Source organism: Populus nigra, chromosome 4, assembly GCF_951802175.1.
Source record: "Populus nigra chromosome 4, ddPopNigr1.1, whole genome shotgun sequence".
NCBI lineage: Eukaryota > Viridiplantae > Streptophyta > Magnoliopsida > Malpighiales > Salicaceae > Populus > Populus nigra.
The window spans coordinates 17820143-17843987 of NC_084855.1; the positions used below are offsets into that span (position 1 = coordinate 17820143).

At 34.2% G+C, this 23845-nt stretch overlaps 2 protein-coding genes across 3 annotated transcripts; one reads left to right on the top strand and one right to left on the bottom strand.

Moving 5' to 3' along the window:
• Positions 1-1409: 1409 nt before the first annotated feature.
• LOC133692065 (probable indole-3-pyruvate monooxygenase YUCCA10) lies at positions 1410-3854 on the top strand. Its single transcript, XM_062112740.1, has 4 exons — positions 1410-2217; positions 2402-2635; positions 3232-3354; positions 3475-3854. The coding sequence occupies exons 1-4, from the start codon at positions 1606-1608 to the stop codon at positions 3637-3639; spliced, it is 1134 nt and encodes a 377-aa protein (XP_061968724.1). The 5' UTR covers positions 1410-1605; the 3' UTR covers positions 3640-3854.
• A 482-nt stretch (positions 3855-4336) lies between these two features.
• LOC133692064 (protease Do-like 2, chloroplastic) lies at positions 4337-12916 on the bottom strand. 2 transcript variants are annotated; one of them, XM_062112739.1, is made up of 21 exons: positions 12571-12916; positions 12092-12274; positions 11960-12010; positions 11139-11212; positions 10882-10945; positions 10426-10470; positions 9805-9912; positions 9360-9437; positions 9155-9221; positions 8874-8932; positions 8528-8627; positions 7853-7932; positions 6679-6735; positions 6200-6303; positions 5952-6039; positions 5771-5856; positions 5636-5660; positions 5471-5542; positions 5225-5275; positions 5078-5138; positions 4337-4995 (listed from the first exon to the last, which is right to left on the bottom strand). In XM_062112739.1, exons 1-21 carry the CDS (start codon positions 12745-12747, stop codon positions 4751-4753), a joined length of 1875 nt encoding a protein of 624 aa, XP_061968723.1. In that variant the 5' UTR covers positions 12748-12916; the 3' UTR covers positions 4337-4750. The 2 variants fall into 2 exon arrangements, with proteins under 2 accessions (XP_061968723.1, XP_061968722.1); XM_062112738.1 differs by having other exon boundaries at positions 12092-12277; positions 12571-12915.
• Between the last annotated feature and the right edge of the window lie 10929 nt (positions 12917-23845).

The following is a 23845-nucleotide window of genomic DNA, read 5'->3' on the forward strand; positions in this document are numbered from 1 at the left end:
AAATCTGTACAGTGACTAAGGAGGTCAGCTCTTTTGTTATTTTTTAAGTTCAAATCTTTGGACAAACTGTAGTACGGATTGAAAAACAATTAACATAAAAAAAAATTCAAGTTTTAGAAAATTATTTAGTATTATTATTAAATTAAACTCAGCAAATCAACTTTAAAATCTTATAATTTGTCTCCTTATCTAATATGAATTTAAAATTAAATCGTGTGTGGAAGTTGTCATGACGTAATTCAATCGACTTAATTGTTCCAAAAATAACTCGATTGACCAGTAAAAATATCCGGGGATAAAATTGATAAAAAAACCTTCCCAACCCAACTTCTTGTTTAGCCCAGATTTAAAATTAAATTGTATGTAAGTTGCTACAATATAACCTAATCAACTTGGCTAGTCCAAAGGCAATCTCCACTTGAGTGGTAAAAAAAATACGAGTAAAAAAATAATAAAATTAATAGGAAAAAAAGCATTTCAATCAAATTTCTTGTCTAACCCGATTTTAAAATTATACCGTGTGGAAATTGTTTCGATGTGATCAAATCGACTTGGTCATTCCAAAAGCAACCCGAATAATTGTTAAAATTAATGATAAAATTAAAAAATATATATTAAAAAGAAGACTGAATTGGAAAAAAAAATCACTATTTATATACATATATACTGAAGATACATGAAATTTTCCAAATGTTCTAAGTATAGTAGCTTAATAAGACACAAAAAAAACTAATTTTATCCAGTGTTGTGTTTTGGATATCTAAATCATTACTAGACGAACAATATCATGCATCAATCAGTCAACGAAATTCTCTCCTTTTTTCTACATAATAAAAAATTTCAGCTTATATATGCTTTCTTTTGGTCATATATTTGAAATATAATGTTAGAAAATAATTTAATTATAAAAATGATGTTTATAAATTCAATTTTGCTCCAAGTTTTGTAACTAGCTAGTTCTTCTGAATTTATGGTAATGTAAACTGACAAATGGATGAATATGTTAAACTATAGAAAGCTTGGGGATGATTTTAAAAGTTGGGGACTGATTTATTAGAAACTGCAGTTGAGGACTGATTAATTCTCTCAAAAACTTAAAAAATAATAATCTAATAGTTGTAGTAATTTTTGGAGTGTTTTCTGAAAAATAGCATTTTTCAAAAAAAAAAAAAAAAGGAAACTAGCATGGTTCAATTTGTTCTTAAGAAAATAGCAGATATTATTGATAACAACGCAACCTTTTTTTTTTAATATACAATTTTTTTTATATTTTTAATTAAATCATCAAAATTATGTTGTTTTGGTTGGTAGAGGACAAGTTTTATTTAAAATCTTAAGTTAAACTAAAAAACTTGTATATAATGCTCAATAACGTATTAAATTGCATTAATTTATGTGGCTGTGTTATTTCCTTATTTTGTGCTACTTTTCCATTTTTGAGAGTGCTATTCAAAGAAAATTTAATCTGTGTTCATATAAAGCCACTCGATCTCTGTGCTTTCTTCCATACTCCTTATCCAACAACCTTGTCTTGTTCTATCGTTTCTCGAGAACGAAAATCAAAGGAAACGAGATCGAAAGAGGGCGCACTCATTCCCCGAAAAGATGCAAGATCCAGTTGCAATCATAGTTGGAGCTGGTCCCTCTGGCTTAGCCACCTCTGCCTGCCTAAACCAGCATTCAATCCCTCACATACTCCTTGAAAGAGAAGATTGCTATGCCTCTCTTTGGAAAAAATACTCATATGATCGTCTACGCCTTCACTTGAGAAAACAGTTCTGCGAGCTACCTCGCATGTCATTTCCTGACTCATACCCCACGTATGTCCCAAAAGATCAGTTCTTACAATACTTAGATGACTATGTTTCCCACTTCAAGATCAGTCCCATGTACCAGAGAAGTGTTGAGTTTGCGAGTTTCGATGAAGAAGCCAAGAAATGGAATGTTAAGGCTAGAAATGTGAGTTCTGGGAAGATTGAGGAATACTCTGCGAGGTTTTTGGTGGTGGCTAGTGGAGAAACGAGCAATCCTTTTATACCAGAGTTCGAAGGATTGAACACTTTCACTGGAGAGGTTCTTCACTCTACAGAATTCAAAAATGGAAAGACTTACTGTGATAAGAATGTTTTGGTTGTTGGGTCTGGTAATTCTGGCATGGAAATTGCATTAGACCTCGCAAACCATGGTGCAAGAACATCAATCGCCATCCGCAGTCCGGTAACTTAGCATTTGGCTCGATCAATCTTTAATTTGTTTATTTCGAGTATAAATTACTAAATTTTTCTAATACTCCGTTTTTTTTTCTTCTTTCAGAAAATGGTTCGATCTCAAATTATGATAACTAACTAGTATGTGTAAATTAATGAATTGTATATGATTGGACCCATGTTCATGCTTGCAGATTCACATTCTATCGAGGGAGATGGTATACTTGGGATTGAATATGTTGAAGTATTTTTCATGTGGCATGGTGGACAAAGTTATGGTGATGCTTAGCAAACTTGTTTATGGAGACTTAAGCAAGCATGGGATAAAGAGACCAAAAGAGGGGCCATTTTTCATGAAAGTTGCTTACGGGAAGTATCCAGTTTTCGATGTCGGTACCTGCAACAAAATCAAGTCCGGAGAGATCCAGGTATGTTATACATGTATGAATTAGAGAGAGCAAGTAATGGATTTATTTTCGGCTTAATTAGCTAGCAAGTCCTTACATATACCCCCAAAAACAAATGGCTCACAACGGAGAAATTCTTACATTAATCCGGTTTACCATGAGTCCCACACACACACATGATGGGTTCAGTAATCATTCTGGTAGCTTCTAACTTAGTTATCAGCAATCAATTTGCTACTAATTTGGTGTCAATGACGTGCTGTCGTGCTCAACTCCTCTTTTTGCACACAAAAGTAATGAGATCTCAAATTTATGCAGCTGTTGACAACAGTTGGTTCCATGAATGGATGACAACAACTATCATCATCATCATGCTATTTAAAGATTTGTCGTCTTGTTCACCTAAATCATAAGAGTTTATATAATGCGTATGGATCACCTTGGACACATTTAACTTGGAAATTACTTCATTTGTCTAGTAAAGTTCTCTGCAAAACCATGTTGTATTGCCAGAAAGTTCCATTCGGCTAATAATTGACTGTGTTTGTGCTTGCGTGTATGCCGACAGATGATTATGATGATGCTAAGCTCGTGAATTTTGGCTTTTGTGTGCCCAGGTCTTGCCCGCACTAGAAAGCATAAGAGGCAATGAGGTGTTATTTGAAAATGGCAAGTCACACCCCTTTGACACCATTGTTTTTTGTACTGGCTTCGAGAGATCAACGAATAAGTGGCTCAAGGTGGGTAACTTTATTAAACCAGCAGAAAGTTACCTCACTATTTATGAATCAGTCAGCATAAAGAGATGGAAATACTGCATGTGTTTACGCGCTTTGACCAATTATAGTTGTTTTGACCAGGGGGATGATTACCTTTTGAATGAAGATGGGATTCCAAAGCCAAGTTACCCTAACCATTGGAAGGGGAAGGACGGTTTGTATTGTATTGGATTATCAAGGAGAGGTTTGTATGGAGCGAGCGCGGATGCACAGAATGTAGTCAACGATATCAAGGCACTCATTTAGATGGCTTTTGGTTAATGCCCTGAATTAAAAAGATGGAAATAATAATTAAAAAAGAGAGAGAGAGACATGATTGTGTTTGATAATAGTGTATAAAAGAGTGATTATCTTTTTATTATATTATATTTAATTGATAGTAAATAAGACTATAAAATGTAAAATGTATTATTCTTAAACTTATATATTTAAAAATAATAATTAAATATTCTTATTTTTTACTTATTTTTTAATTTAATAATAGTATAATAACTTGATCAGAAAACACGAATTAGCCCAATAGATTAAATAAGGTTTAAATTTTAAAAACAAATTTTAAAAAATGAGACTTTGTTTGAAAAAAATGGGTTTGAAGGTCCTATAAAGTTTTTTTTTAATTATTTTTTTTAGTTTAACATGGATGTTCAGACCAGATTACACGCACCTCAACTAATCTCACAAGCCTTGAAGTTAATGACCATATAAATCTCCGGTCTTGATCTTAATCTCACAACCACTATCTAATATCTAAATAGTTAATTCTTGAAAGGTTTTAATTGCTTTAGTAGTGGTGAATATGTCACCTGTGCGTTTCATTTTCCTAGTTAGCTATTCTCAATCAACTTACCATTTCAGAGCAATTAAGATCGGAGACAGACCGGTTTTGTAAACCCACGATCCCCTGCTAGTAATTCAAAGCCCAAAACAGACAGTCTCCCAAAACTTATCTTCCCGGTAGCAAACTGGATGTATTATATGCCGCGTCAAATGTAACAATAAATAATTTAATTACACATTTTTTCTAATCGTTACATCAAATAATTTCAAGGCTGACAAGAAAAATGAGCCCTTCAGTAATTAGGCTTTTGCCTAATTGATGTCTAAACATGCAAATTGGTTAAAATCTATCTATCTGGGAATGCCCAGCCAACCAAACAGAATGAAAGGATAATTGAATGGAAAGAACGGAAGACCATGATCATGTGATTGCACCAGAAAATGAGCTCGTGTAATGACCTTGAAAAATGAGCAGAAGCATGGCATTTATCAGTTTGGTGTCTTTTGAGGTTATAACCATCCTTCCCAACTATTGAGTGCCGTGATAGAGCTCAACTCAGATTGACCTCCCAATTTGGTATCATGCCCAGAGAAGTCCATCAAAGCCAATTTCCAGATTTGAAATTGGGCTGTTGCCAAAATCCTGAACTGCAGCTTGGTTGTCTTCCAATGAATCCACATATGGCTCAGATAGATCAGAAGATCGTTCAGATGGGATTCCATAATCTTTGAGAATGTAGAATGAAGAAGCACTCGCTGCTTCTCTCTCCAGCACAACAAGGTAATTGTCTTCAAACTCGAAAACTAAATATTTGTTCTTGCATGCTGATTAAAATCACAAAAACATGAGGACAAATGTGAAAAAGGAGTAAGGAACAAAAAAACAGAGAAGGGGCAGTCTGCTTACAATCAACAAGGTGTGCTAGGTGATGGATGTTTTTTATTCGAGTTCCATTGAACTTCAAAACCTGCAAGTTTTTATTCTTCTTAGTACGTGTGCAAATAATGGCAAGCAGGTGCAGTTAACAGTTGTTGCTGGTTATAGAAAACGTGCCTGTTGATTGCTCATTTCCTCATATCCAAAGTTGACTTCATTTGCCAAGACCTGTCAATAGAATGAAAATAATCAAGGCAGTGCTGTACCGAGATATGCCAACAGTTCATTAAATTTTTCAATAAAACAAGAATCTTGGCAATGAGATATGATCCTCCTTCAGTAAAACAAAGATTTAATAAGTACAGAAAACTTGCCACTGTAATTAAAGCACACGAGATAGTAGCATCGCATCTGCAAACTTACCTGTGATACGATAACAATTTGCTCCCCTTTGAACCTTGCCAGAGAATAACGTGACTTTGCTAGCAGTTTCAACTGAAGGAAGATAAAACCAATCAAATTAAAAACTATGAAAGTGTATTGGTGACCAATGCAAAAGGTGTTAAAGCAACCTGTCATGGGACTTACCCCTATAGAGTCTTCACATTTCTCCCTGTCAACAGGGGAACAAAATCTCTTGCATTAGCATTATCACTTACAGCAAGAATACTATTATAAATTAACAGATTAATCACATTACTGAGTGCTTGGAAGTATTCATACTCCATCAGTGGTTCTGAAAGTGGGGTAAACACCAAACCAGCAATTATTAAATACGAAGGCTGACCTCCATCAACATGATATGGAACCTTGAAGCAAGAAGATAACAATCCAATTTTTTTGATATATGAATCTGATAAATCAACTCATATATGATGTAGAGCCAAGATTCTAATGGCATTACCAAATTCACTCTTGGATTAAGAACTACTTTAACTTTCATGAATGAACCAGCTCTAATTATGCCAAGCTCTGCTACATCACCTGTGAATCTGTTTAGAAACACCATTATATACATACAAAAAAGCATGAAGCCCAAAGAACATTGACTATTTGGATATTAAAGAATAGGCTCAAACAAGGTTATGAAGAGACTGAGAAAAAAATCAAAGCCTAACATAAAGAAATAATGGTTGAACTAAAGCCCTTTACTTTTGACTAATAAGATAACGGAATGCAATGCGCTCATTTGATCGAAATGGCACTGTTCCTTCACATCCTACATTAACATCATCAAAGCTCACAATCACGTCCCCCTGAACAGAACAACTACAATCAAAATTCTCAACAGATAAAAATTAGAGGTAGAAAGGAAAATCCATCTCAAGAAGAAATTACTTATTCAAGCTTTTAGTATTATTCATAAATCAAATCACACTACTAACCAATGCAAGAAAATGAGGACTAACAATTCACACAAGGACTGAATCTTGTGTAAAAATAAAATTGCCTGTCTAGAGTTGGTTTTTGGTGTGGCATTATTAGGAAGCTTTTTTATGAAACATAAGTATTGCTATTACATTTTCTTCTATCTTCAGTATTCCTTAATCCTATTGCAGTCCGAACACCAAAAAAATGCAGCATGGATATTCAAAAAGAGCAAGCTTTGAAGCCACTAATGGCCACTGTACCTCCTTTAAGACTCTATTAGCATCAGAGATTGGTTCAACTCTTCGTACCAACACACCCTGCACAAACCAGATATTATAAGGGAACTGCTTGACAGATTCATGCTATGAAGTTGCAAGGACATAACTTTCACCGGATATACCAATTGGGGGTTACTGAGGGGGGTTGAATGCTTCACAAATTACTTGAAGAAAGCAAACAAAGGCTACAAATGAATTGATTCCCCCATTTTCCATTTTTACAGGAACATTGAAAAACTCCCCCTTCTCTACTAATTGAAAATGTGCAAGTTTTTCACAACATTCAGCAGAATGTTCCATACACTGGCAACATACAGGAAACAATCTACAAAATGATACCACTGTTTAATCACATGATAAGTAAAGCTTGAAATTTGTAGAGAAAATATGAAAGTGTACTTCACTTTTAAGGTAATTATAAATGTCTATTAGTTTAGGTACCAAGGAGGTGCTAACCATTCGCTAAAGCAAGAGGAATGAGGTAACAAAGAAGGCTGACTATACATCACATAAACTATATGCAGAATCAGTATGTGGAGAACTCATAAGGGGGCGAGGAAAAAAACTGTCAGTGTGTACAGTTTTAACCCAAAAATCCTCCATACTTCATCCCCCTGAAATAGAGATTTTCATCTCTTTTCACAAACCCAAAAATATTGCTGAAAGTATACAACCACATGAATCACTTTTTCCCCACAACATCTCTAAACTTTTTAGCTCTCATTACACTGAACTGACATAAACTAACAACAACCAACCGTCCCATAAATCACAGCTGCATTTCAAAATTCACTTTTTCCCCATGCGGTTAACCACCTCCAATACCACTTTCCACCTCCATCATTACTCGATCTGCTCCAGCAACCTCGCATTAGCTGCTGAATTATCCTTCCAAACCTAACTTGATCCACCCATTGGCAAACCACCCATATTCACAAAAAAAAAAAACACTCTCCAGTACTCAGAATTCGTTTTAGCAAGTCACCATAGTAATGCCACCCCACGCCCATAAAGTTAAACTTGTGTTACCTTGAATTTAAAAAAGCACATCCATAGTTTCAAAAGAAAAAAAAAAGACTAGAAAAAATTACAAATTACATGAACAATGCCAGACAATCTGAAAGCCAAAAAAAAAGTGCTTGACAAAGAGGCATACCTCATTAGAATTTACTTTTAACCATGCACGTAATGCTGGATTCTCCAACTTTTGCAGCAACACACCAAGGGAAGGAAAGCCTAGAAGTCAGGCAAAAGGAGTTTTATTGGGACAATCCCAAATCAACTGCATGACCAAGGTACATGCTAGGTTTGCATTACAAAAATCAATCAGGTACCAGTACGTGAAAAGAAAAGCAGAGCAATGGGTTAATCTAGAAAGCAACAAGTGATATCATAAATGTTACTAAATAGATTCAAAAGGAATTCAGAACATTCCAAGGCACTGATATATGTCTATAAATACTCTCAACAACCTTCACAACAACAAATGAGAACTAAGAGTATCTACACCAGAGAATAGCCTGCAGGGACCTATTAAAGAACAAGGGTAAGATAATAGTCACATGAAACTAGCAAGTTAAAAGTGGTTATTGAAGAGCCAAAACGAGCAAGAAGCCATTACTACCTTTGCACAAACTTGATAACTAGTAGTTCTATATGATGTTGGTCAAAATAAGAGCATGAAATTTTTAGAGGAAGCTTGGTCCTTAAAATTGGCATGCATTTCATGCTTGTCAACATTCAAATTCTACACATTGAGTTTCAATGCCAGAACACAGCATAGACAATACAAGGAATACACCATATAAACATATGCAAAAAAGTATCTCACCAGTGTATCTCCCAGTTCTCTCATAGTCATTTAGAAAATGAGATACAACTGTTGTTGGAATCACATATCCAATATTCTCGACCTCTTCAGATCTGTATACCTAAAAGAAATGTCTCATGAAAATGTCACAAGGAAAGAGATGCAGCAAATGGAATATGAGTTGTTTGCTAAATCAACAGCAAAATATGTGGAGAACTTGCTATTGTTTAAAAACAAGAAAATTATAAACATGATGTAATATCAAGAAGAAACTGCCTGGGGGAACCCTCATTCTTAGAAGTCATATGGAAAAATAATTCTAAGACCAAATGAAAACTGGTGCATATCAGCTAGCCAGAGAACCTACCTGAAATGCTACTCCAATGCACTCCCCCTGGTCACTGAATGCAGGACCACCACTGTTACCTATAACTAACTAGTATAAGCAGTAGCTATCACAGAATGGACTAAAGCCCTGAAATAAATAAAAGATGCAGACAAACACACATGCATACACCCATAGAGAGTTGTAAAAGTGATGCACCCAGATATATGCAATCTCCAAAATGCAAATATATAACCTGGAGAAGTTTTGACACACGGAATGGATAGACAAATAAATAAGAACATGCATATATACATACTAACCAGGATTTATTGCTGCATCAATTTGAATGCCCAACAAATCAGATGATCCATGCGCATAAGATGTAACCTGATAATAATAAATTTGATAGCATGATAGAGACAATTAGCTTAAACATGTTGGTCAAGGGAGAACATCACACAGACAATCATAGACATGTCAGAAATAGATGAACAATCATATGATTTCAATGATGGGTAATCAAACCTCTATACGAGACACAACCCCCTTTGTCACTGAAATGGTGTCTCCACCAAGGGGATATCCTACAACTGTTACTGCATCCTGCCCATTTAAAATGCAGCAGAAAATGACTCTCAAAAAGAGAAGTACATACAAAACAATTTGAAACTTATAAATTAGAATTAGGGCATCAGTCTGCATTTTCATAGGAAAAGTACATGACCTCAGCGTGAACAGTAAATTAAACTATCACTCCAAAGAACTGCTACGATGAACCCCAAAGGTTTATTCTAATGAGCCCAAAAACATTTGATACAGGTTTAAGTAGCACCAAAATTATAGTTTCTACAATCATTTAACGGGGTGTGATAATTTAGGGCTGTTGCAAATGCTAGGACAAAAAGGTCTGTAGACCTAAGAAACATGAGGGGAGAGGGCACTGCGACCCTAAGTGAAAGGGTAATTTGACCTGAAGACGTGGTAAGCATCCAAACTCGAGTGGTTCTGCTCCTTCCCAGAATTCCTCACTTTCTACTGAAAGCAAAGCTATATCGCAATCAACTCCTCTGGCCAGTACCTGTGTACAAAATCACTGAGAGGAAAGTAAGTTGCAATACCTTGTATGTCTCACAAGCAAGATCAATCCATGCCTTGGTTTGTTTCCTTTGTTCTATAGCGAATACCATGTCAACAGAAGCATGAGAACTTTGAGAACTAGTGACAGGTTCAAAAAATCATATCGTTTGTTTCCAAAGATGGCAGGCACAACTGCTAGTAAGAAAGTGCTGGGAGTCATAGCAGACACCAATTTCTCCACACTATGCTTCTCATAAAAGATGCTTTTTGTTTTTCCAAAAAAAAAATAACTTCAAACAGATCCACTGAAACTCATTAATATTGGGATTTTCATCCAATTTTCTCAAGATCTATGTACACTTGCTCTCAAAGTACATCTAACACACCCTTATCACTTCCATTTATGGTTTGGGACTTTAAATAATATGGAAAAAGATTAAAAAAGAAAGGGTATAGATACTGAGCTATTAAGATCATTAAAATATCTTGCAACTTCCATAGGATAAAGAAGTACCTTAGCCACATATTTGGTATCATCTCCCCTTCTCTTCACTTTGACCTGCAATCAGAAAAGGAATTTTTAAAAGTTAATTTGACAATCTTTACCTAAATATCATGTCTCAAACTGAAGAAAACACAAATGATTCTTTTGGTTGTATTGAGCAAGTCTCTACCAGTGGCAGGGTGCTCTTATAGGAATTCCAAGCCGGTATTCCATATATATCCCCATGTCCAGTCCCTATGCATCATGCACTTTCTAGCATGTCTATCAAATGGAAAAGGGATGGCCAGAGTTCTCAAGGGCTGTTGATTAGTGACTTAGTCCTTTTGATTTGCTATTATTCTATCTCTAAACATAGCTACCTAGATGTTCTGGTCTTTTGAGGGCTTTTCTTGTTGTTTGATCACTTATGGTAAAAGGCAATTGATAAAATCCAAACTAAGATTGAAAGTTTAGGCATGAAATAACCTGTGTATAATGTTCAACACAATGAGCATTTGTCAAAAGCTTTCCATTGCCGATCATAAAAGCACTGCATAACAAACAAGTAAAGAAATGAAGAAATCAATTTGTGAGACAATGTCGATTCAATAAATAGCATGCACAGCAGAAACGAAATATGAACAGAAATACATCTTAACAGAGCCTGCTGCGACCAAGAATTTCTTATTACCTTAAAAGAAATTTATGGAAGACCTAACATGTAAATATTTCAGAAAACTCACCTTCCTGTGCTTGTGTATTGCCTTTGCTTTTGCCAGGGAAGGGAATAATCAGGCTCAGTATGGGTGCAGTAGACCTAGACACAAAAAAAAAAAAAAACATTTTCTAGCAAAGTGCAAGGACATGCAGGAAAAAATAAGTCAATTCTACAAATTTGTATCAAGGAATTGAAATAGGTAGGCATATTATTGAGAACCAACAGTTGAGAATATTAGTAAATGGTGACGTAAAACTTAGCTTCACATATTAGTTTGGATAGCAATAATTGCTGCTCCCAAACCTCAAGCTTCCGAGGAATATAAAAGAAGAAAAACAATCAAATGCACCCTTGTGATAATATGCCCAGTTACTCGGTTATGACTGTATCAACATCTATCAAGATAGAAGGAATTTCTCCTCCAAGTAGTTGTTAAAGTAGCTGAGAGCAATATCCTAGACATCTTTGATGCATTATCTAGCTCTTTGGACAAGACTCATGTTGAATTCTAAAACTATGTAGGACATTCATGGACTGTAAGATAGTTGTGTCAATTGGATTGTCCCATATCTAGTTAGTCACTCATTGCAATTTTAGTAACGAATACAAGAGTAATATCCTGATGAAAACTATACTAATTATGAAGCACAGATTGCTAATAATGATTAACGTGGAGCTTAACAAATAGATGGAATCTGCAAGCATCTACATCTAATAGAACGTAGCATGTTCAAAGACTAAATTAGCAATCACAGGACCTAAACCATCAATTGAATGTCAAAAAGACAGGAAATGACAGAACATAAAATTGCAAGGAAACGGAGTAAAATGTGAAAAAATTATCACCTTGACAACTGCATCTAAAAAAGCTGCATCTTTAAGATTCTGTGGCTCAACCTGAATCAAGAGATGAATAAAAAAAACTTATCTAAATTACTAAAAGCAACAAATGGGAAAAAGGAGAGCATGGAATCACACCTGTTGTTCCTTCATATCAAACTTAGACTCATTCTTATCTTTTCTTTGCCCTCCGAATGACTTAAAAGCCGCTGATTGGGATCTGCCTGCTTTCCTTTTACCCCTGATTCCATCATCATCATCGAGTATATAGGACCTCTCGTCCTTCGATTTCCTCGAAGATTTCTTCTGTGAAACACCTTCCTTCTAAACACAACCAAACCAAGATTTCACAAAATAATCGGTTAAACAGGATAATTTTGACCTTTCTTCTTTTTTAAAAGAAAAAAAAATATCAATTCTAGCTGTGTTAAAGCAGAGATAGTTCCTACTTATGACTTAGAGAGCTGAATTTGCTCAACTAATTAGAATTCCTAGGGTTTTGACTAAAATGACAGTCGATTATGATTCTAATCCAGTACTGAAAGTGCGTTTATTTATTTATAAATGCAAAAAATGAAAATAAAGAAGGGGGAGAGAGAGATAGAATAGGGTTTTACAAGTTCTCTATCTCGATTAGAAGAAGGGCGTCTCTTGTGATTGACGACGGCTTTACAAGTGACCGAAGCAATGGAATGATGCGACGTGGCGAGATATCGTTGGGAAGAAACACAGCAACGGAATTTAACGGTGGAGGTGAGAACAGAGAAGCAGCAGTTGGCGACTGCCGTGGCCATGGTTAAAATGATGTAGCTGCTGAGTGAGTGACTCTCTTTCAGCTCAGTCTCGGCTCACTACCTCACTCAGTTTTCTTATCTCTGCCTGCCTGCCTGCCCAGCTAACAAAATGGGATTGGATCAGGTCCCTGGTTTTGGCGCCTTGATATTTGGCCATTTGGAGTGCTTCTTTGATACTTGAGTGACTATCTACTCTACAAAGGTTATACGCTGTCGTTTAAGGCTCGCCTCGCGATACGATATTACGAGCTGCGCTTCTTCAGTCTCTCCATTTGTTTCGGGTTAAAAATTAAAACAATAATATTATAATTATTTCCCATTTCATTTTATCAAATGTTTAGAGCCACCCCCCTCCCACCTATGAAAACGTAAAAACTTGTTCAGAGAAAAATGTTTTATTATAAAAGGAAAATAAGGTCAAAATGTGGAGACCTTAAAACTGAGTCTGGAATTCGCAAATGATAAAGTTTTGGCTTTTAATAGCAGATGTGCTATAAAAAAACCTGGTTTATATCTAATACTTGTATTATTTAACTTGACTTGAAACCTTAAAATTTGATAATATTGATATTTTAAATGATAATAAATCAAAAAAATTTAATAAATAGATTTCATGGATCGAGTGCAAGTTGAGATTTTTTAATTCCACTCAACCTGATCCAAACCATATAACTTAATGTAATCAATCTTAATCCTATGTATAAATAATATTTTTTCTTCTCTCTCTTACTTTTTCCTCTCTTTTTCTTTTTAATTCTATTATTCAAATTTCATGTGCTTAATTAATTATTAATTTTTTTTTTGTATTTTACTCATATAATCGATGCTCTTTTGCATCTCAATTTTTTAAAAATCATCAAATAATAATGAAATTAATATGCTCAGCCCACAAATATATGTAATATCCATGAAAAATTGATCGTCAGGGTCTTCTCTTATAATTTTTAAGGAAGGAAATGTAACATGAACAAAAATAGAAAGAGATTAACACATCTTGTAATGTGTTGCCCTAAATCAAATAAGTTTCAAGGATTGTATCTCTATTTATATAAGAATTTCTTGAACTTTTCAATAAACAAATTAATATTTTATCTCCAAATAGTTTTGGTATAGTTTTTTTTTTGTCATGAGGTTGCTTATCTCTATATCTCTAATGAAATTGTCATGTTTTTAAACAAAATCATCATGTCTCCAACGAAAATATCCACGCATCTAGTGATGTCTTTAAATGAAATCTCCAAGTCTCCAATAAAATCTTCATATCTCCAATAAAATATTTATGTCTCTAAGTAATGAGCTTTCTAAACAATCATCATGGTAATTTCTCTATTAATTCTCCATTATTTTTCACTCTCTAAGGGAAAAGTGTTTTTTGTCCTAGAAGGAATAAACAACTCAAACAAATTTCAAATCTTCTATATGACATGTTAAAAAAACCACATGAAAATAATATGACCTTAAGGTAAAAGTTTTTTTCCCTTTTTAATTTTGCTGGTTAAGTCTTTAAACATAAATGTTTAAAGTTATGACATTCAAGAAAGTCAATACAATGTTACACTCTCGTACACTTGCATTTGAATTATTAGTACATCACTTATCTTTTTTGTCAATGGCTATCTTCCACCAATTTGTCTCTTCAATAAGCATTGATATTTCTTGTCAATCACCTACAAGTGCCAACCTTTTCCATAAATGGCATAAACCAGTAATTCATCTTATAAGGTTACCTATAAAAAAGCAATTATTCTTAATAATTACTTCACTCTCTATAAGGTAATATCATATGATTATTTTATATAAATACCTCAAGTCACCAAGTAAACAAATTTATTTAAGAACACGAGTTTATACAAAAACACACATTATTCATAAATACACTCTCTCATGTTCTTCGCTCTCATTCTCTTTCCTGTATATTATTTTCCTCCTACAATTTACTAATTTAGGCATTAAAAAGTCTTTTATTTTGATAGAGGACTTCTATTAGAGGGAAAACCAAGCCCAATGATAAAGTCCTCATTCAAAACCATATATCTCAGGCTAAGTCATAGCAATGTAAAGCCCAAATTCGATATGAAATTTTGAAAATGTCATTAATAGAAATATATCCTAAATTCTTCATAGTTTTTTTAATTCTATTTAATTGAACTCAATTGTAAACAAACTCTAAATTGCATTGGTAAGTCTTTTAGTGTTGGAAATTAATAGCCACATGTCACTAAATTTTAATTTTATGCTCAACAATTGAGATTTTAGATAATTTTAGAAAATAAAAATTCTCAACTACTAAAATTCTAGAACATTTTAAAAAATACTAAAATAACATTTTTTTAAAAAAATAAAAAATATTCAAGAAATAAAAAAATAAAAAAAACTTGGCGAAAAGTTTTTGAACAATTTTAAGAAACAAAATATATACTTTCAAAAACATTATTTTTAATTTTTTTTAATAAAGATACATATTTAATAATGCAATACCTTAATTTTGGTATTTATTAAATATTTTCAAAAATTCTAATTAACAACAAGGATCATAATTGTTAAAACCAGTTTAGATCATAGAATTGACTTTAAAACTTAATGATAAGGCCTAAGTTGGATTAGGTTTAACATTAAACCAATCAAGGAATTGACTTTGTTGACTAACCTAATCTAATCCACACTTGTGATGTGGACCTTTTGATGACATGGTCAAGCAACCCCAACAAAGATGATACTTTCCTAAAAAAATCAAAAATCAGGTTTGAGAACCTTAACCCAGAGTTAACATATAACTAAAAACAAAAGATATTAGGATTTGTGAATTGACACCAGATGGTTAGTTATACCTTGATATGTTAGGTTTTCTTCTTTGTCACAACAACTAACATGTTTCCTTTAAGCAAAATGCAATAATATTATTAATATGAAGGCTGTTGAAATTAGCAGCAAGGAAAATATTATATAGTTCTAAAATAATTAACTCTAATAAACATATGTTGGGTTACAAACCATTGAGCTTTCAGCTAACACAAGCCTAATGCTAAAATAGACCTGAAACACTTAATTTGGGCCAACACAAACTTAATTGAACTAAAAACCTAAATTGAAATATTATGGTTCAAATAATACTTAAAACAACATAAGAACTATGTAAAATATTCAGAAAAATATAAGAAATCAATTAGCCTTTAAAAAAATCCATAGCTTGATTAATTTTCTTGTGTAGTCAGGTTTGACTTGCGTAGGAATAATGTGTGTTTACCGCCTGTTTTTAGACCTTTTTCCATGCTTGGAACATGCTGTTTTGAATGTTTGATCTTCTTCTTTTGTTTGGTTGAATTAATGCTTTAAAAAATAAGGAAGAGAGTTGTTGAATTCTTTCCTTTTAAAAGCCCTTCATAATCTCCCTTTAAAGTAAGGAAATCCTGCAAGAGAAAGGAATGAAAACAATGAGGAAAGTCCTTTAAATTTGGCCACCTTTTGTTCTCCTTGTAAGGAAAGGAATCCTTGCTTATATAGAGAAATAAGTAGGGGAATTTACTCCTACACATTGTTGCCCTTTGGTTTCCATGTTAGATATGGAATCATTTTCCAATATAGAGACAATAATCCCTCTCCAATTCAACCTTGTAACTGCCCATCATGAACCCAAACTTAGCTAGGGTTTTTAACAAATCATAGGAAAAAAAACCCAACACCTTAATTCTTAATTAATCCTAGCCACTTTTGGACCCTATACAGCCCAATCCCTTACACATCCACAAGATCCAAATCAGATCTGACCAAAACCAACTCCTCTATATTTGGGTTGAACCCATCAACACCAATAAACCCATTCTGGCCGAATGCATCCTAAGGTGAAAACCCAATATGGATGAATGGAATACAAGCTAAAACCTAAGGAAAAACCCCCATTTGGCCGAATGATTTTTCCCTTAAACCCAAGCTCTCAACCGAATCCCCATCATGAGTAACCCAAGGTCATACCATAGGCTAAATTGTATCAACTTGGCTAGACCAATTCATTGATATTAAAAAAAATCAAAACCATGTCACTTTTGTCTTTTATAAAAAATAAGAAAATAAAATGGATTGACTTGATGACTTAATTATTAACCCGAAGACTTGGGACCCGAGTCCTTTACTGAATTAGATCTTGAGTCAGGTTTGGCTATTATGATCAAGAGTAGTTACTATATCCAAATGGTTATAAAATTGATAAGAATCATCAAGCAACAACATATGATCTATTAGACCTATTATAAGGTCAAGGATCAAAAGGATTAAGAAGGCATTCAATAAGCTTATTGATGTAACCATATTATTCGATAGTTTCACCCACATCTACCTAATGTTTTGTCCATGTTTTATATATAAAATGCCTTGATATTCTTTGTTTTATGTTTTGAAGGCATTTTTGGATGAAAGATGCAAAAAAGAGTAAATTGGAGGTAATTGGCAGATTTGATGTTCAGTCGATGTTTTGTGCAGAGCGTGAGTTCTAGAGATCGAAATGAAGTGATTCCAGTGGCACTAAAAAGCTAATATCCATACCTTTCTGGAAATGTAATGCAAGAAAAATAAAAGGAGAAAGATCATGGAAATCACATCCTGCAAAGTCAAATATCGCATTCTACCAGTGTTGACCTTTGGCCATTCAAAATTTAATATCTGGAGCTACAGAAGTCCGATTGATGCAAACTAAATTTTCTTGGATTCCTAATTCAAAGACCTATCCACGCTCAAAATTTCAGCCAAAAACGATGTCATATGAGGGAGATATGATTTTCCAAAGATGACAACTGAATTCTGCCAGCAAACAGGTTTCGTGAAGAAACGAGTCCAAATTACGTTCCGAAGCATCTAAACCGACATCCAGGTTTTTATATCAGCAATTTAGCTCCTCTAAGTCAGAGCTTGAAGATTTCATGCAAGGCTATTTCTCCTTTTAGGAAAAATAGTTATTGAAGTACTTAAATGTAAACTGCCAACTCAAGGGAGGACTATTTTGTAAAATAGAGACTAGGGTTTCTTAGCATATAAAAAGAAAGAGAGAAGGAGGCAGCAGCCAGCAGAAAAGAGGGAGAGCAGAAGGAGGCAACAGCCAGCCAAGGAGAGAAAAACGCCCCCTTCCTCTAAGAAACCCTAAATTATGCATTCTTCCTTCTTTTTGATTAGTTGTTCAACAAACATGCAAGGCTAAACACTTTTTCTTGGTTGCAAGGACACGGAAACCTTCGGATTTCAAGAACTGTGAGATTTATTTTACCTTTTCTTTTCAGTTTATATGATGAATATGTTTGTTCTCCTATGCTTATTTTTCCTATGATTGTTTATTTTAATTGCTAGAGCGGACTCTAAGTTATTATTGTAGACAATCTATTGTTAAGTTTAATATCAAAACCGGAGTTGTGGTATATGAACTTGTGAAGCAACTGAGTTTAATAATTATGGCGGATCTACGTTATTAATCTTAAGGAGAACATTCAATCAAATCAAACATAGACTGCGGACAGTTATGTTTTCTTGATTAATCAACTTATCTAGTTCTTAAGGCTGCCATTGAATTAAATTACTAGTGCGGACACTGTGGATGTTTGATGGTTAGGGCTAGTTATACGGCGGATCCGTTAACTAACCAATGTTAAGAAGAGATAAATATTCAGAATATAAATTGATGTTTCGTTTCCATGATCAGTTCTGATTTCTGTAGGTGGATGTGTGCTTGTGACCAAGGTTTGTTCTCTTGATAATTTTCTGATTTTATTAAATTTAGTTTGATAGTTTTCTGTTTTCTTTTGCTTTAGCCCAGATAACGTCCAAACCCCCCCAAATTACATATCATCTAGCATAAAAATCTAACTTGAATCTTCCTCGTGGGATCGACCCCTTGCTTGCTCTATACTATCTTGTGTGTTGTGTTTGAAGCTAGGGTAATTAATTTGTGCGACCGCGACATCGCAACACTTATTTAAGATATTTGGGCCAAGTCAAGTTTTAAGACTTTAACAAGGGATGATCATACTTTAATTAATATGATCCATGTAAAAAAAAAAGGGGAGATTTTTATCGGGTTCAAAGTATTTGGTAACCTTGGTAGCATAGAGAGGCGACAATAGCTTGTGTTTCCTTTTGTTTTGTGGATTTCCTCTTTAGCAAGGTTTTTTTTTAATTATTATTATTCAAGGACATCAGAGGAGGTTTTGAGTTTATTTTTTCTAATGCATATTTTTACACTAACAATGATAACTTTTGATCTGACCGTTGGATCAAGCTAAAATTTTATTAGAATATTATAAAGGGTTTATTTTATATAGGGTTGAACTTTCATAGAAATTAGATTTCAAGAAGGTTTTGAGATAAAGCTCAAAGCTATTATGTGAGAATTGCTTATTTTCCTAGATCGTTTAGGAATATTTTTTCTATTTTATTTAGATTTTTTTCCCAACCTTTTTTTAGAACATTTTATCTAGTTTAGATAGAGTTAGTTTACTTGTATTTGGAATTTTTTTGGAAAGACTTGATTATTGATTTTAGAATAATATTTTATGTGTGGTAAGATTGCTTATACTCTTGGTTCTTCATCAAACTTTTTAGAACTTATCAAATATTAATTGTCTTTATAACATTTTTCTTTATACTTCCAATTCTTGATTATTTAAAATCAATGGGTTGGGACCTTTCATCCAATAACTTTAATTTCTTGATTCAGGTAATCATTAGGTCAAGTTTTTTTTTTTTTTATCAATTTGATTTTAGCTTTCTTGAGTTGTTTTTTATCTTGATTGTGGGATCTATGGTTCTCACCTTCTAGGTTTGCATCAGAAAGTTTGTTTATCATTAAGTCCAAATGAGTGAAATTAATGAAATACAATAAATATTGGATAAATTTGATGAAATGTTTTTATATAGGGACTTTTACAAATCGATGCAAGACTAAGAGTAGAAATAAGTGGTTTTTATTCTCCTTTCTTTGTACACATCAAAAGCAAATATCTATGCATTATGCAGCAGTAATCAAAACATCTCATTTCATAGATAGAGAGGTGGCCAATAGCCTTTTGAAATCCTATTGTGGTGGCATTTAAACCCTTGTTCTGGTAGGGTAGAAAAGTTTAAGTGCATGTTCCCTACCCTATCATGTTAAAACTACCCTTTTAGTGCCTCACTTCCATTGATAGTATTAGGTTGCTTGGTTTATCTTTGAAAAATAAAGTTTTCATTAACTTAAACATTACAAAATATCATAATTTCCAATAAGATATTTTTCATGTTAGTTGATGGTGCAAAAGAAATTAATAAAAAAAATATAGTCATTTAGACTACCAGTTATTTTTATACCTAGCCCCCTCCAAAATTAATTATTATCCCCTGCATTTCTCCTTAAAACCAATGAACATATTTCATAGTCAAAACGGACTTAGTATGAAAATCCAAAGACCAAGAAAAAAAAGGAGAAAACCTAACAACTAAATAAGAGAATAAGTCTGCACAAAAACTAAACATGGGATGTTAGAGACACACTTGATGCAACCATATTATTCGATAGTTTCATCCATATTTAACTAGTGTCTTGCCTATGTTTTATATATAAAATGCATTGATATTCTTTGTTTTATGTTTTGAAGGCACTTTTGGATGAAAGATGCAAAAAGGAGTAAATTGGAGATAATTGACATATTTGACCATCAGTCGATATTTTGTGCAGAACGTGAGCTCTAGAGGTTGAAATGAAGTGATTCCAGTGGCATTAAAAATCTAACATCCATAAGGTTCTGGATATCTAAGGCAAGAAAATAAAATAAGGAAAAGCATGGAAATCGCATCCTTCAAAGTCAAATTTCGTAATCTGCCAATGTTGACCTTCATCCATTCCGACTTGAATATCTGGAGCTACGGAAGTCCAATTGATGCAAAATCAATTTTTGTGGATTCCTGACTCAAAGTCCTATAAACGCTCCAAGTTTCAGCAAAAAAGATGTCATATGAGGGATATATTATTTTTCAAAGATGACAATTGAATTCTGCCAGCAAATAGGTTTCGTGAAGAAACGAGTCCAAATTACGTTTCGAAGCATCTAAACCAATATCCAAATTTTTATTTCAGCAATTTAGCTCCTCTAAGTCAAAGCTTGAAGATTTCATGCAAGGCTATTTCTCCTTGCTTAGGAAAATAGTTATTGAAGTACTTAAATGTAAACAGTCTGCTTAAGGGAGGACTATTTTGTAAAATAGAGAATAGGGTTTCCTAGGATATAAAAAGAATGAGAGAAGAGAAGGAGGGCAGCCAGCCAAGAGGAGAAAAACATCCCCCTCCTCTAAGAAACTCGAAATTATGCATTCTGTAGGTGGATGTGTGCTTGCAACCAAGGTTTGTTCTCTTGATAATTTTTTGATTTTATTAAATTTTGTTTAATAGTTTTCTGTTTTCTTTTGCTTTAACCTAGATAACGTCCAAACCCCCCCTAAATTACGTATCATCTAGCATAAAAATCTGACTTGGATCTTCCTCGTGGGATCGACCCCTTGCTTGCTCTATATTATCTTGTGTGTTGTGTTTAAAGTTAGGGTAATTAATTTGTGCGACCACGACATCGCAACAAATTTTGGCGCCGTTGCCAGTGAAGTAATTTTAGTTGATTCTTGTGCTATTATTTTTATTTGCTGTGATTGTTATTTATTTTTCTAAAAAAAAAGAGAAACAAAATTTTTGCTTGCTGCGGTACTGTTCATTTACGGTAGCGGTACTGTTCAAAACAGATTTTTTTGGTGGAATTAGGTATCAGCTTTTTGTTTCTTAAAGGGAAACAACGTTCTAAATAGAACTAGTGGTAATCCACTAGCCCCACCTTATTGAGGCCAAATTCCGCTTTTTTCTAGGGTTTTTAGGCAGTTTTAGTTTTCTAGCGTAGGATTTTAGTACAATTTGCATTGTTTTCGATCTCTTATGAGGTTGGTTTCTTTTGAGTTTTCTTAACAGTTTATGCATGTAACCCGTTCTAGTAACCAGAGTCAAGTGCAGGTGGATCTCGAAATAGAAAACACTTTACGCAGGTTATGCAAGGAAGCTCGCGTCAACACCATGACTGTTGTACGACAACAAACACTCAAGGAGCTTGCTGCTCCTAACATGGAAAATCAACCATTGTGCATAAACATAGACAATAATGTAAACTTTGAGCTCAAATCTGGTTTTATACATTTGCTACCAACATTCAATAGTCTTGTAGGAGAAGATCTTCATACTCATCTCAAGGAGTTCCATATGGTTTGCGTTGGCATGAAACCGAATGGAGTTGACGAAGAACAAGTTAAGTTGAAATCTTTCCCTTTCTCTTTAAAAGGGGCAGCAAAGGCATGGTTTTTCTCTATTCTCCCAGGTTCCATTGGAACTTGGAATGCCATGAAGAAGATTTTCCTTGAAAAGTATTTCCTAGCATCTCGAGTTGCCAACATAAGGAAAGAAATATGTGGGATTCGACAATCTCATGGAGAGATACTTTCCGAGTATTGGGAAAGATTTGAGCAACTACGCATTCAATGCCCTCATCATCAAATACCCGATCAGCTGCTCATTCAATATTTCTATGAAGGATTGATGCCTACTGACCGTAGTATCATTGATGCTGCAAGTGGAGGGGCATTGGTAGATAAGACACCTGAGGCTGCACGCCAATTGATCTCAAACATAGCAGCCAACTCGAAACAATTTGGCACGCGTGGAGACTTCGCAAACAAACGAGTAAATGAGGTAAGTATTTCTAACCTTGAAAATAAAATTATTGATCTTACTTCTCTTGTGCGTTCTTTGGTTTGTGGAAATGTACAGCAAGTGAAAATTTGTAGCATATGTTCCTTACAAGGACATACCTCAGATATGTGCCCAACAATGCAAGAAGATTACATTGAACAGGTTTATGCAGTTGATGGAGGATTCAACGAATAGTCCCAACGTAAATATAATCCCTTTTCCAACACGTACAATCCTAGATGGAGAGATCATCCAAACTTATGTTATGGGAACCCACCTCAACAAGGCAATCAAGGCCGACAGTTCCATCCCCAATAGAATTATCAAGCAAGATAACCCCCTCCATTCACAAACTCCAATGTTATGGGATCGTTATCCAGTGATGATCTTCGTGAGATGATGAAAACTTTGGCTTCTAACACTGTGACCTTGCAACAAAATATCATGTCTTTTCAACAAGAAACAAGGTCAAGTATTCACAACTTGGAAAAGCAAATGAGGCAAGTAGCTTCAAGTGTGGGGAAATTGGAAGCACAAATGAATGGAAAATTATTCTCCCAAGCATTGAATCCAATAGAGAATGTTAGTGCGATCATGCTGCGAAGTGGGAAAGAACTTGAAGAGAAAAGGTCGAAAAAAATTGAGATGGAGAAAGAAGAAGAGATAGAAACTGAATTGAGTATAAAGAAGGAACATCCTCCTCCTCTACAAATTGAAACATCGACCAACACTCCAAAGGTAACTCCTCACTCAATGAATTCTAGTTTTAAAACAATTCCACCCTTTCCTATGAGTTCTTCTAGGTCAAAGAAAGAGGACAAAGAAAAAGAGATTTTAGAGGTTTTTAAGAAAGTAGAACTCAACATTCCTTTGCTTGATGCTATCAAGCAAATTCTCAAGTATGCCAAATTCTTGAATGAGTTTTGTACCACCAAGAGAGCTTTCAAACTAAAAGGTCATGAAATGGTAAGTATGGGTGAAGTTGTATCTGCTATTGTTCAAAAGAATATGCCTTTGAAGCAAAAAGACCCAGGTGCGTTTACTATCCTATGTGTTATTGGTAATGCTAGTTTCAAAAGGGCATTGTGCGATTTAGGTGCATCCATTAGTTTTATGCCTAAACATGTTTATGATTCTCTTAGTCTTGAGCCTTTGAATAAAACTAGCATTGTAATACAACTTGCGGATCGTAGTTTTATTTACCCACTTAGTGTGATAGAAGATGTAGTCAAGATTGATAGTTTGGTCATTCCATACGACTTTTATATTCTGGATATGGAACATGATTCTTGTGATTCATCAAACATCACTCCTATATTGTTTGGGAGAACATTCTTGAAAACTGCCAATACAAAAATTGATTGT